At 38.3% G+C, this 13,846-nt stretch overlaps 1 protein-coding gene across 3 annotated transcripts; it reads left to right on the top strand.

Moving 5' to 3' along the window:
• Positions 1-1,373: 1,373 nt before the first annotated feature.
• On the top strand, positions 1,374-6,620 carry ndufs5 (NADH:ubiquinone oxidoreductase subunit S5). Of its 3 annotated transcripts, none has more exons than XM_037795973.1 (3): positions 1,374-1,530; positions 4,264-4,484; positions 6,417-6,620. In XM_037795973.1, exons 2-3 carry the CDS (start codon positions 4,269-4,271, stop codon positions 6,519-6,521), a joined length of 321 nt encoding a protein of 106 aa, XP_037651901.1. In that variant the 5' UTR covers positions 1,374-1,530; positions 4,264-4,268; the 3' UTR covers positions 6,522-6,620. The 3 variants fall into 3 exon arrangements, with proteins under 3 accessions (XP_037651901.1, XP_037651902.1, XP_037651903.1); XM_037795974.1 differs by having other exon boundaries at positions 1,396-1,544; XM_037795975.1 differs by lacking the exon at positions 1,374-1,530 and adding an exon at positions 1,567-1,796.
• The last annotated feature ends 7,226 nt before the right edge of the window (positions 6,621-13,846 follow it).

Raw genomic sequence — 13,846 nt, 5'->3', positions numbered from 1 at the left:
CATTGCATTTGCATACAGTTTAAGCCAGAATACACAACTTTTAAACATGCTAGCTTAACCAGAGGAGGACGAGCCTCACAACACATCTTACCAGTGCACAAGCTGTCCATGCTTTGGCTATGTGTGATTTGTGCGTCAACAATTAAAGCCCCCATGCTACAACAGGTAACCCGGAACCATGAAAAACACAACCGTTTCATTCACTCAATACAAAGTTAACACAAATAAACTTACAATACAGATAATTTGGCTGATATTGATGACAAAGTAGAGTATAACACACCGGTTTTGAGAATGTTCACTAAACAAAATGAAAATAATAAAAATGACATAACCAACATATTGACTCAGCTACATATACAAAGTATAAAGTATACACATGTATCAGAATCAGTAATACTTTATTGATCCCCGGGGGGAAATTGGGGCGTTACAGTTGCTCTTATACAGACATAATAAAATGCTAGAAAATAGAAATAAAGGAGTAAGTAACATGTAAATATTGTACATAATGCTACAATATAAACACAATATATGTAAGAAAATATAAGTAAGTGATAAAATAAAAAATAGGAATATAAGAAATATGATATATGTACAAATATTTGCATTAAGATGTGCAATATATAGCATATAACCACAATGCAAATAAGTAAATACAAAATACTTATAAGTAAATAAAAGATGCTGAGAAGTGGGATCTATTAAGTGTGTTGTATATAAAGTATAAACATGTATACATGTATGGGGGGTACTATTGTGAGTACAATTTTTAGGTACTTGTACTTTACTTGTTTATTTCCATTTTATGCTACTTCCAATACTTCTACTCCACTAAATGTTTAAGGCAAATAATGTACTTTTAGCTCCACTACATGTATTTGATACATTTAGTTATAGTTACTTTACACATTCACATTATTAATGCAAAAATATTATGAACAAATAAAATGTGATATATTATTATAGATTAAGGTCTATATAAAGTCATTAGAATTGGCCCCACCTTTACCAGGTGCATTTAAGGGATAGTACATTAATCTATCAATAATTATAACCCAATAATATATACGATTCTGAAATGAGACATTCTGTATAATTAGTACTTTTACTTTTGGTACTTGAAGAATATTTGAATGTTAAGGCTACTTTTGTACTTTTACTTAAGTCAAATGTTGAATGTCGGACTTTTACTTGTAACAGAGTATTAGTACACTGTGGTATTACGACTGTGACGTGAAATGATGTGAGTAGACTTCTTCCACCTTTGTCTAGTTGTAGTTTTATAAGTACTTCAGTGTATATTGAAGCCAGTAGGCTTCGGTTTAATACATCCATGGTGGTGATGCGGTAACCATGGCGGTAACCATGGAGGTAACCATGGCGGTGATGCGCCGTTAAGAAAAACTCTCCACAGCACTGTCGCGTCTCTTCACGACACAGCCTCTCATTTTACGGTCGTGTTTTGGTCAGCCGTAAAGAGAAACTTGTGGAGTCGGAGGAAGGTTAAAGTGAATCCTACTGAAGACGGTAAATATAACACGGTAAATACACACCGTTTCTGCTCTATGTCGGTGTTTCAACAACGCGTTACTCACAGTGAGCCGGTAGAGAGTTGATCTAGTGTCTGTAAAGAGCAGCAGACTGTGAATAGTGTAGAAGGAGAGCGGCCTGTAGTTACTGAGGTTAGCAGGAACAAGCTAGCATTGAAGGAGACTCTCTGATCTGACAGGACGTTAGCATAGTTAACATCCAGGATAACACAGATCTGACCTGATCTATACTTACAGGAAAGTGTTAGTTAATATGGACATGTATTGACTCTAATGTCAGATAGATCTTTTACATTGAGGTGTTGTTACAGGGAAGGTTAGCCAGCTAGCTGCTAGCTAACGTTACCTGCTAGCTAGCTGTTAGCTAACTAGCTAATCGATAGATCAGACATCAGTAGTATCGGATCAAAGAGTTGAGTGAATCTATTATGGACATTAAATAGATTATACTTATACTGTTTTCAGATTGGATATTTTACTCTGTTATATTGCTGTACTAAACTATATATGATGTTATATAATCACTACCTTTCACCGTTTACTATATCTCAGATATCCACACTGAGAGTAGATAGAGTGCAGGACAGTAGTATACATAGAGGTGTATATATACACCTCTATGATCAGTACATAGAGGAGGTATATATATATACCTCTATGATCAGTACATAGAGGAGGTATATATATATACCTCTATGATCAGTACATAGAGGAGGTATATATATACACCTCTATGGTCAGTACATAGAGGAGGTATATATATACCTCTATGATCAGTACATAGAGGAGGTATATATACACCTCTATGGTCAGTACATAGAGGAGGTATATATATACACCTCTATGATCAGTACATAGAGGAGGTATATATATATATACCTCTATGATCAGTACATAGAGGAGGTATATATATATACCTCTATGATCAGTACATAGAGGAGGTATATATATATACCTCTATGGTCAGTACATAGAGGAGGTATATATATATACCTCTATGATCAGTACATAGAGGAGGTATATATACACCTCTATGGTCAGTACATAGAGGTGTTATATATACACCTCTATGGTCAGTACATAGAGGAGGTATATATACACCTCTACGGTCAGTACATAGAGGTGTATGGTCAGTACATAGAGGAGGTCCCAGGAGCAAAACTAAAAAATGAATATAAGTTGCAAACAACAATATACAAAAACAGGTACAGAACAAGATACAAGATAAGGTACAAACATATAGTGCAATAATATAACCATATAAATACAAGTAGGGTAAATATGAATATATATAATGTAAGTAAATGTAAAGTGATGTTTCAATATACCACAGTCAACACGGTTTTTGTGTTCTAGAGGATATTTATACCACACATATATATATATATATATATATATATATGATTACATTAAGTAAATATGAATATGATTACATTAACATATAGAATAATAGGGTATATACAGATATGTATGTATATACCCTATTATTCTATATGTTAATGTAATCATATTCATATTTTTGCATTATATTCTATATTAAATTGACATTACATTTATATCTTGATAGACAAACACTAAGTGCTACTTAATGGTATCATCAGTCTGGTGTACACTGTTAACATTGACTTACTGACTGCTGCTATTAATCACCACCGTCACTTGCAATTTTTGTCTCCAGATGTTCTTGAATAGTTTTCTATTTTTTATTTGTATTCTAATATTATTTTAGTTTAGTTTTTGATATACCTCTTAATATGTACGATTGCTATCCTTGTGCTGCTGCAACAACCACATTTCCCCTCTGGGGATCAATAAGGGTTTATCTTATCTTCTTTATCTATTTAATAATTTTGTGCATGTACTCTTTGTATAATGCACAATGTCAACAATAATTTGATTTATGTTTTACTTCCATTTCAGTCAGTAATGTAGTGATGCGGCAGTGAAACAGACAGCACTCTATGTTATGTTTTTTAGCTGCCAGGACAGCTATGAAGACAAGTTCTGTCCTGTGTCGTGTTGCACTGTTATTCATAACTTCTTGTTTGTGTATATAGTTATGATTTACAAAACATAATGTGTAGAATGTGCAGACATATTATGCAAAGGTGTTTTCCTGCTAAAAGCCTTAATTATTACTATTAACTATAACCCTTATGGGAAAGTCTGCGACTGCCAGACCTCCCTCAGTCCATCTGTCTTCTCTTACAAACAAATAGCAGTTTTAAGAGCAGGTGTCTTGAAATGGCTGTAGCCTTTGGTAGTAACCCAAAATGTGGTTTATTTCTTGCCAACAAGGATTCAATCAGACCAATTATCAAATGGCATTTTGAGTTGAAATACAGCAAAACATATCAGACACAAAACAAGTGTTAATGCTGAATGATACAATTTCCTTGAAACTTTTCTTTAAACTGCAACAAGTTCCTTCCTTTGCAAGGGAGATTTACTCTGGGGTCTAAGTAATGCGGTGCTCTATAATCAACATGATTTACCACTGCTGTATCTGAGGCACTCACTGGTCATGTTTGTGGTCAAACCAGTATTCTTCTCAGCTGTTCCCATTCCTTTAACATCTCTTGTGTTTCAGTTTTTCAAGGCTAATGTTTCTCTCTATTCTGCCTTCCTCTAATCTGTGTGTTCCCTCTGTCTTCTCCACTACGTCCCGTTTCACTCATCATTCTTATATCTCCGTCTCCTCCTCCGTTAGCAATCATGCCGTTTGTGGACCTTCAGTCGCGGCTGGGCGTCAACATGGACGGCTGGCTGCTGCTGCAGAGCGGACAGCAGCCCCACAAGAGGGCGTCGCGCTGCCACGCCTTTGAGAAGGAGTGGATTGAATGTTCCCACGGCATCGGGCAGACCCGCGCCAAGAAGGAGTGCCAGCTGGAGTTTGAGGACTTCTACGAGTGCATGCACAGGCAGAAGACAGTAAGTGTCTGGGTGGGAATGCTCAAGGACTTCTGTGTGAATCCAGGATGCACACGGAATGTTCGGTTATGTTCGGTATTGTGTCCTTTGTGCATGTTGGAACTGAGCTCTCTCACTATAATTTGCCTCAAGTGGAAACATTAATCAATATGCCAACAGGCAATGAAAGTTCATGCTGTGAACACAACTGGGACAACTGCTTTTAGCAGCACTTGCTGTTTGGTAATGGGACTTTTTGTGAAATAGATCTGTCCATCACTTATTGACCCGCTAAGATATTGACACAATGGCAGAACAAAAAGAAAAAATGCTATTAATATTCAATTTTTCCACATTTTATTGTTTCATTGAGAGAAATTCCATTGAATCATAGTAGATGTAATTATATCTCGAACTCTTTCTGTTGATCAGTGTCAAAAATCCTACTTCCATCCACTGTGCTTCAGGTTATAGACCCCGTATCATAACTTGTAGGGCATCACTCCAGAGTTTGTCTGCATCATTTGGGTCTGCAGATAAAGTAACCGTGCTGCTTACACCATCTAAGCGTGTTTGCTTCGGTTCAAACTAGGGCTGTCAATCAATTAAAATAGTCAATCACGATTAATCGCACATTTTTATCTGTTCAAAATGTACCTTAAAGGGAGATTTGTCAACTATTTAATTCCCCTATCAACATGGGAGTGGACAAATATGCTGCTTTATGCAAATGTATGTATATATTTATTATTGGAAATCAATTAAGAACACAAAACAATGACAGATATTGTCCAGAAACCCTCACAGGTACTGCATTTAGCATAAAACAATATGCTCCAATCATAACATGGCAAACTGCAGCCCAACAGGCAACAACAGCTGTCAGTGTATCAGTGTGCTGACTTGACTATGACTTGCCCCAAACTGCATGTGATTATCATAAAGTGGGCATGTCTGTAAAGGGGAGACTTGTGGGTACCCATAGAACCCATTTATATTCACATATCTGGAGGTCAGAGGTCAAGGGAACCCTTTTGAAAATCGCCGTGCCAGTTTTTCCTCGCCAAAATTTAGCGCAAATTTGGAGGGTTATTTAACCTCCAAATTGAGCCCGCTACAACAAAAATTGCATTAATGCGTTAAAGAAATTGGTGGCGTTAAAATAAATTTGCGTTCACATTAAATGAAATTGCTTGCAAGTTTCTCATGAACTCAATAAGAAAGTATTAGATGTATTTGCCTCCCAATGGCTTAGAGCCCTTGTTTGGCAGTTGTCATTTCTGTTAATGTAAGCAACATTAAACCGCCTAATTCTTGCATAGAGTTTGGTGTGAAGGATTGTAGGGTGGAAAAGAAGGGAGCATGTATCAAATAGGAATAAAGTTCCAGTTTACAAAGGTAAAAATGACTAGAAACTAATAACAGAAGTGTGTTCAGAAAAAAGACTAGGCCCCATGTCTAAAGTGAAGTCAGTCTTGATGGCTGTGCGTGTCAGCAGAGGAGAGATGGACAGATGCACCGTCTGCTCACTGTGAATGTGCTGCAACAGCAGGAACTTCCTCGCCTCGGTCCAGACGCCTTGATCTGCCCGTCAGCCACGTCTCTGAAGTGCTGATTTAAGATGAATGTTAACTTCAGAGTCTGACATGAATCTCCTATCCATTGAGGATGTATTCAGCTTGAAATGTTAGTTGTTAATTTTTCTTTGTGAGCAACGAATATGATTTGGACGGAAATCTGCATGTTTACAGCACAGAACTGAGGAAGGCGAGCTGTTCTTCTAGTTCTTCGGTTTCTCTCAAATTCACGTGGTGAAAGGAGTAAAAAAATGATGTTAAATTCACTGCTATCTTTGGACAAAAGGTGGCGGGACACAGAACATTCTCTTGAATGACTATTTTCCTGTTCTTCTGCCTCAACATTAACCTCTTCTTCTCCTCTTCCTCCCTGCAGCACCAGAGGCTGCATGCGATCCGTCAACAGCGTGACAAGATGGTGAAGGAAGGGACCTACACACCGCCACCCTGCCACTCCGGCAAGGAAGACCAGTCACCATGAGGGAACGCGCAACTGTCCGCAGTTCTGTTCTTGTTTATAGTAAATCAGATATCGCTATTTCCTGTTCCTCTGTACAAATAAATGTTATCATGGAATATCTTCTAGTCTTTTCCTTCCTTGTCTTCTTCTTCTCTCTTTTTACTGTGCACACAGATGTGTGTAGAAGCTAAGAATGAAAACATGTATTATTAATATTATAGGTTTATAAGAATTGCACAAATCTCAGTACTACTATACAGTGCCATGAAAAAGTATTTGCCCCCTTACTGATTTCTTATTTTTTTGCATATTTGTCACACTTAAATGTTTCAGATCATTAAACAAATGTTAATGTAAGACAAAGATAACCCAAGTAAACACAAAATGCAGTTTTTAAATGATGATTTAATTTATTAAGGGAAAAAAGATATCCAAACCTACCTGGCCCTATGTGAAAAAGTAATTGCCCCCCCCCTTGTTAAGTCATGAATTAACTGTGACCAACCACATGTTTTGGAAAGATGAATTCAATTTCACTAGCCAATCACTGTTCAATCAAGAAATCACTTAAATAGAACCTGTCTGTCAAAGTGTAGTAGGCTAAAAGATCTCAAAAAGCAGCACATCATGCCGTGATCGAAAGAAATTCAAGAACGGATGAGAAACAAAGTCATTGACATCTATCAGTCTGGAAAGGGTTACAAAGTCATTTCTAAGGCTTTGGGACTCCAGCAAACCACAGTGAGAGCCATTAAATACAGTGAGAGCCATTACCCACAAATGGAGAAAGCTTGGAACAGTGGTGAACCTTCCCAGGAGTAGCCGGCCTACCAAAATTACTCCAAGAGCGCATCGACGACTCATCCAGGAGGTCACAAAAGAACCCAGAACAACATCTAAAGAACTGCAGGCCTCACTTGCCTCAATTAAGGTCAGTGTTCACTATTCAACAATAAGAAAGAGACTGGGCAAAAATGGCATCCATGGGAGAGTTCCAAGGCAAAAACCACTGCTGACCAAAAAGAACACAAAGGCTCGTCTCACTTTTGCCAAAAACCATCTTGATGATCCCCAAGACTTTTGGGGAAATATTCTGTGGACTGATGAGACAAAAGATGAACTTTTTGGAAGGTTTGCGTCCCGTTACATCTGGCGTGAAACTAACACAGCATTTCATAAAAAGAACATCATACCAACAGTCAAACATGGTGGTGGTAGTGTGATGGTCTGGGGCTGCTTTGCTGCTTCAGGACCTGGACGACTTGCCATAATTGATGGAACCATGAATTCTGCTCTTTACCAGAAAATCCTGAAGGAGAATGTCCGGCCATCAGTTCGTGACCTCAAGCTCAAGCGCACTTGGGTTATGCAGCAGGCCAATGATCCGAAACACACCAGCTAGTCCACCTCTGAATGGCTTAAAAAAAAACAAATGAAGGTTTTGGAGTGGCCTAGTCAAAGTCTGGACTTAAATCCGATTGAGATGCTGTGGCATGACCTTAAACAGGCCGTTCATGCTCGAAAACCCTCCTGTGTGGCTGAATTAAAACAATTCTGCAAAGACGAGTGGGCCAAAATTCCTCCACAGCGATGTGAAAGACTCATTGCCAGTTATCGCAAACGCTTGATTGCAGTTATTGCCGCCAAGGGTGGCACAACCAGTTATTAGGTTTAGGGGGCAATTACTTTTTCACATAGGGACAGGTAGGTTTGGATATCTTTTTCCCCCTAATAAATGAAATCATCATTTAAAAATTGCATTTTGTGTTTACTTGGGTCTAATATAAAATTTGTTTGATGATCTGAAACATTTAAGTGTGACAAATATGCAAAAAAATAAGAAATCAGGAAGGGGGCAAATACTTTTTCACGGCACTGTATATACTTTTCTTAAGAAGTAAAAATGTGTTAAGTCATTTGCAGTAAAGTGATATTGTTGGAAATAAGGTTTACACAAACCAAAAAACTGTGGTAACTTAAGTACTGTATTTAATTTAAATTTGAAGTACTTTACTGGAGTATTTCCATTTTATGCTACTTTATACTTCTACTCCACTATGTCTATGGAAATATTATATACTTTTAATCCACTACATTTATTTGAGAGCAATACTCAAGAAGATTTTACATAAAAAATGTATGATAATGTATTTAAAATATAATTAGCTTACCCTCCAGCAGATACAGCATTAACACACTGCTTACACATTAGTGCATCACTAATAATAATCTGATAATAATATATATACTAGTATATCAATCACAGGGACTATTTTTGCTTTTGATACTTCAAGTACATTTTGTTAAAAATACTAACATACTTTTACTTATGTAACATAGTTAATACAGTACTTGTAATGGAGTATTTTTACAGTGCGGTATTGCTTTACTGTTACTTTTAAATATCATGTTGAATCATCTGAATGCTCCCTCCATCACTACACACAATATATAAATAGTAAAAGTATATAACATTTGCGTAAACATTAGCAGACCAAACTTAATGTTGGGAAAATGCGCCCATAAAACAGCTGCCTGATACTTCTATTTATAATGATGCTGAATCCTTTTATACTGTTCTTGTTGTTATTGTTTTTAAGTTTTAAAGTGTTTTATGTGTTTAAAGCATAATGTCTGTAGGCCTCAGCTGTTATCAGAATCAGAAATATTTTATTGATCACTGGGTGGAAATTCCGGCATTACAGTTTCTGTTATATAAATATAAGAAATGTAAGAAAACAGAAATAAAGAATTATGTAACATGTAAATTATGTACATAATGCTACAATATAAACAAAATATATGTAAACAAATATAAATACTAAAATTAAAAATAAGATGAGAAAATAAAGAATATAAAACATATGAAATGTGTACACATATTTGCTTTAAGACATGCAGTATTTACTATAGCATGTAACCACAGTGCAAAAAAATTAAATACAAAATGCTGAGAATTGGGATCTCCATCCATCCATCTGCAACCGCTTATCCCGTTAGGGGTCGCGGGGGGGCTGGAGCCGATCCCAGCCGACATTGGGCGAAGGCAGGGTACACCCTGGACAGGTCGCCAGTCCATCGCAGGGCTAACACATATAGACAGACAACCATTCACGCTCACATTCACACCTACGGGCAATTTAGAGTCCACAATTAACCTAACCTACATGTCTTTGGACTGTGGGAGGAAACCGGAGTACCCGGAGAAAACCCATCTATAAGTGTGTTAAATATAAATGCCAGAATGGTATAAATAAGAAATGAATAAGAAAAAAAAAATATTTAATGTACAGTATAAATGCAGAATTAATGACATTATAGCACAACTTATTGTACAGTTAAGTCAGTAAGTAATCAGTCGGTTAGTAATTATTGGCCCGATTAGTGAATCGATAAATACTAAATGCCCAAAATGCTCCATGCTTAAAGGCAGCAGATAATGGAAACCAGACATCCTGTGAGTGATGACGTGCAGCAAATCAACAGGTTTTACTTAATAGCCTCACCACAGCTGGTTAACTACCCACTGGTGAACGATTTAATGTCATTCCTCCAGCTGTGGTCGTCATTCAGGGCATTGTGTCCAGCTGTGCGTCTGCTGTGAATGGAAGTTTAACTACTGTCCATTTTCTTAACCCGCTGACCTAATTTGAGTAAATCGTTAAATGGATTGAGGGAGTAAACAGTCCCGAGGGACGGCTGGACCACTCCGAAGAGAGACTGATATGAGTGCATGCTCTTTGACATCTTCAATTCAATTAGCAGCGTTTAACTCTCAATGATGGGATTAGGAGGTTCTATGAGTTTGCCACAAGATGGAGCCAAGAGCTCAGACAATACGGGAGGGAAAACTACACTACATTTTGGCAAGGAAAAACTGGCATGGCCATTTTCAAAGGGGTCCCTTGACCTCTGACCTCCAGATATGTGAATGTAAATGGGTTCTATGGGTACCCATTAGTCTTCACTTTACAGACATGCCCACTTTATGATAATCACATGCAGTTTGGGGCAAGTCATAGTCAAGTCAGCACACTGACACACTGACAGCTGTTGTTGCCTGTTGGGCTGCAGTTTACCATGTTATGATTAGAGCATATTGTTTTATGCTAAATGCAGTACCTGTGAGGGTTTCTGGACAATATCTGTCATTGTTTTGTGTTGTTAATTGATTTCCAATAATAAATATATACATACATTTGCATAAAGCAGCATATTTACCCACTCCCATGTTGATAAGAGTATTAAATACTTGACAAATCTCCTTTTAAGGTACATTTTGAACAGATAAAAAATGTGCGATTCATTTGCGATTAATCACGATTAAATATTTTTATATATAGACAGCCCTAGTTAGAGTTGTCTACAGTTACACGTAGCCTACAGTATATGACACGTTTAAGGCTGGTTTTATATATATATATATGTATATATATATATACTGTATATATATACTATTGTATGTAGTATTTACTATAGTATGTAGTAGGGCTGTCACGATATCAATCTTTTCTCGACACGATTATCATGGCAAAAAATATCGTGATAGCGATACTAATCACTTAAAATAAATCTTTAACTTTATTTGGTCCAACGTTTGTTTATTTTCTTTCCAAAACAACGGCTACCAGCGTGTTTTACGTGGCAGTGAGTGTGTCTTATCTGAATAAACAAATAGGCCAGCCGGGACCCGCCGTCGGTGACGGGTGGCTCGGCCGGTTGGAGACGGGTGGTGTTGGCCAGCCGGAGCCCGCCGGTGGTGACAGGTGGCTCGGCCGGTTGGAGCCGGGTGGTGTTGGCCAGCCTGGACCCGACAGTGGTGACTGGTGGCTCGGCCGGTTGGAGCCAGGTGGTGTTGGCCAGCCGGGACCCGCCGGTGGTGACGGGTGGCTCGGCCGGTTGGAGCCGGGTGGTGTTGGCCAGCCGGAGCCCACCAGTGATAGCGAACAACCCAGCCAGCTAAAGCCAAGCAATGCCAGCCGACCGGTTCACTATCGCTGGCGGGTCTCGATTGGCTAGCATTGCTTGGCTTCAACTAGCCGAGCCACCCGTCAACACCGGCGGTTCCCAGCTAGCCAACACCACCCAGCTTTAGCTGGCTGGCTCACGTAGTCATTCTGAATGACTACGTGAGCCATCCAGCTCACGTAGTCATTCACTAACCAAGATATGCTAACGTTGTACTCCTATAACTCAACTGACATGTTTATAGCTATGCTAACATTACAACTTACTCGCTCTACAGTGGTGAAATGTTCAGCATGATGATTGTGAAGGTGACTATGAGGCATGTTTGAAGTATTCCCTCTTTTGGCTAATACTGTAGCTCCACATTCCCTGCACACTGGAGCAGTAACAAGAAGGACTTTGTTTTTCTTGGCCAACCCGAAGAATTCCCACACTGCAGAGTTTAGGTTTTTAGCAGAGCGATAAAGTATCTAGTTTTCATTCGTCGTCGTTTTGACAGAATTACGAAGACAAGAGACGCACTTGCTTGTGGTGTGTTTACTTTATAGTCTGTTTGTAGTATTTACTACCCCTATATGTAGTACATACTATAGTATGTTGAAAAAAAGTCAGTATGTAAAAAAATGTCATGAAAAAAAGTCATGGTACAGTATGTTGAAAAAAATATACTATATATGCTGTATATATATATATATATATATATATATTAAAAACTAAATTAATTTAAATGAAATAAGTATTGTCCACCACAAGTGGCACAAGACCACGTGATATAAAATTGAAAGAAAATACAAACTGAACAGTTAAATACATAAAATGTAACATTTTGTGATGTCAAATACTCAGAAAAGTTAACAGAATTTGGTTGGTGGTTAGTACTAGATTATCACGGTTGCCTGGTAATTATTTCTGAAATAAAACAATCTATAATAATCTTTTAGGATTAGGATTTTAGAAAACTCCATTTTTCCCATCAGACCTCACCTAACCAAGACAATCTACCACCAACCAAATGGGAACAATTGAGTTTTCTAAAATCCTAAACCTAAATCTTAAAATCCTAATTATTATAGGTTGTTTTATTTCACTAATAATTACTGGAAAAGAGGCTGAAGAACTGTTCAGTATGACAAAAGAAAAATAGAAATATGTTTGAGCATTTATACAATAGAAGGAAGTGTTTTACTATCACAGATTTATCTCCTGACCTCCGTCAAGTACAACCTTCAGTTTAAGAAAAAGTACTAAAAATACATTTTCATTTCAGATCACCCAGGTGGAAATATTAGCTGACTACCCAGACTGTTATCATCAGGCCAAACTAAGTGTGAATGTGTTTGAGTGTCAGGAACTGGCATTGAAGTAGCCTTGGGCAGTTTGGAGGTATATATCCCCGCAATCAGTTTAATGTCACATCTGATCCATTAAACTCCATTGAGGGTTTTGAACTTCATGCCTGTGTGAGTGAATCCATTTTTCCACAAAGAAGAATGACTCACACAGTAAAGCAGTCGGCCACATTGTCCTCTTGAAATCCTAATTGGCTTTATTAAATTGAAAATTACAGATAATTATTGCGGCATTGATAGATCCATGACTCATATTAGCACAAGGTTTCAATTGTGTAAACTGAATTTTAGTCTGAGTTCACAGCCAAAGGCACCATCACTGACAAGTAGATTCATGTCAGGGCTTCAGTGTTATATGGACTACAGCCCTGTTTATAGTGAAGGATAATCAATCCTTCTAATGAAAGAATGAACAGTGATAGTAGTGAACTTTACCCTGTGTTTATTGTCGCAGTTCATGTGGCCGGTCAGTACAATAGCTGCTAGCACAGATCTCTGATCGGCTGTGATGGAGGGAGGATGAGACCGTCTGGATTATCCTGCACCCCCAACAAACACACAGCAATCCCAGTGATACCCAGTTGACCCAGTGCCTCATCAATTGGAGTGTCAAACAGTCAGACATATCAACTAATACCGGAAAGGTGCACTCAGTAGTGGGGAGATCTCTGGTGTGTCTGCAACGACTACTGCTGTAACAAGTGGCTAACCCCCCATCTAGACTGCAAGTGTATCAGATGCGTTTTTCACTTGCACGTCTCACAACAACAGTTAGTCTTTACGCTCTCATTTTAATCTATGCAGATGTCTGCACTGGCTCTGTGAAGACTCAGCTCCGACTCACTGGCGGAACCGTGACTTGAAGCGTTTATTTAGGCTGCAAGTCTATTGTTTCAACAATACGCGTGTAAATGTGAGGTTGAGGCCCAATTAAAAGGCAAGGAATAACTGTCTCTGGCCACAGAGCAGCGGTTGAGCGGCGGCGAATGCACACAGCTGTGTGATCCTTTGTGGCCCCTACTGGCCGGG

The sequence above is a fragment of the Sebastes umbrosus genome, chromosome 15 (genome assembly GCF_015220745.1).
Source record: "Sebastes umbrosus isolate fSebUmb1 chromosome 15, fSebUmb1.pri, whole genome shotgun sequence".
In the NCBI taxonomy this organism is placed as follows: Eukaryota; Metazoa; Chordata; class Actinopteri; order Perciformes; family Sebastidae; genus Sebastes; species Sebastes umbrosus.
Note: the sequence above shows the minus strand (reverse complement) of the source record. Positions and strands in the feature narration are given on the sequence as shown.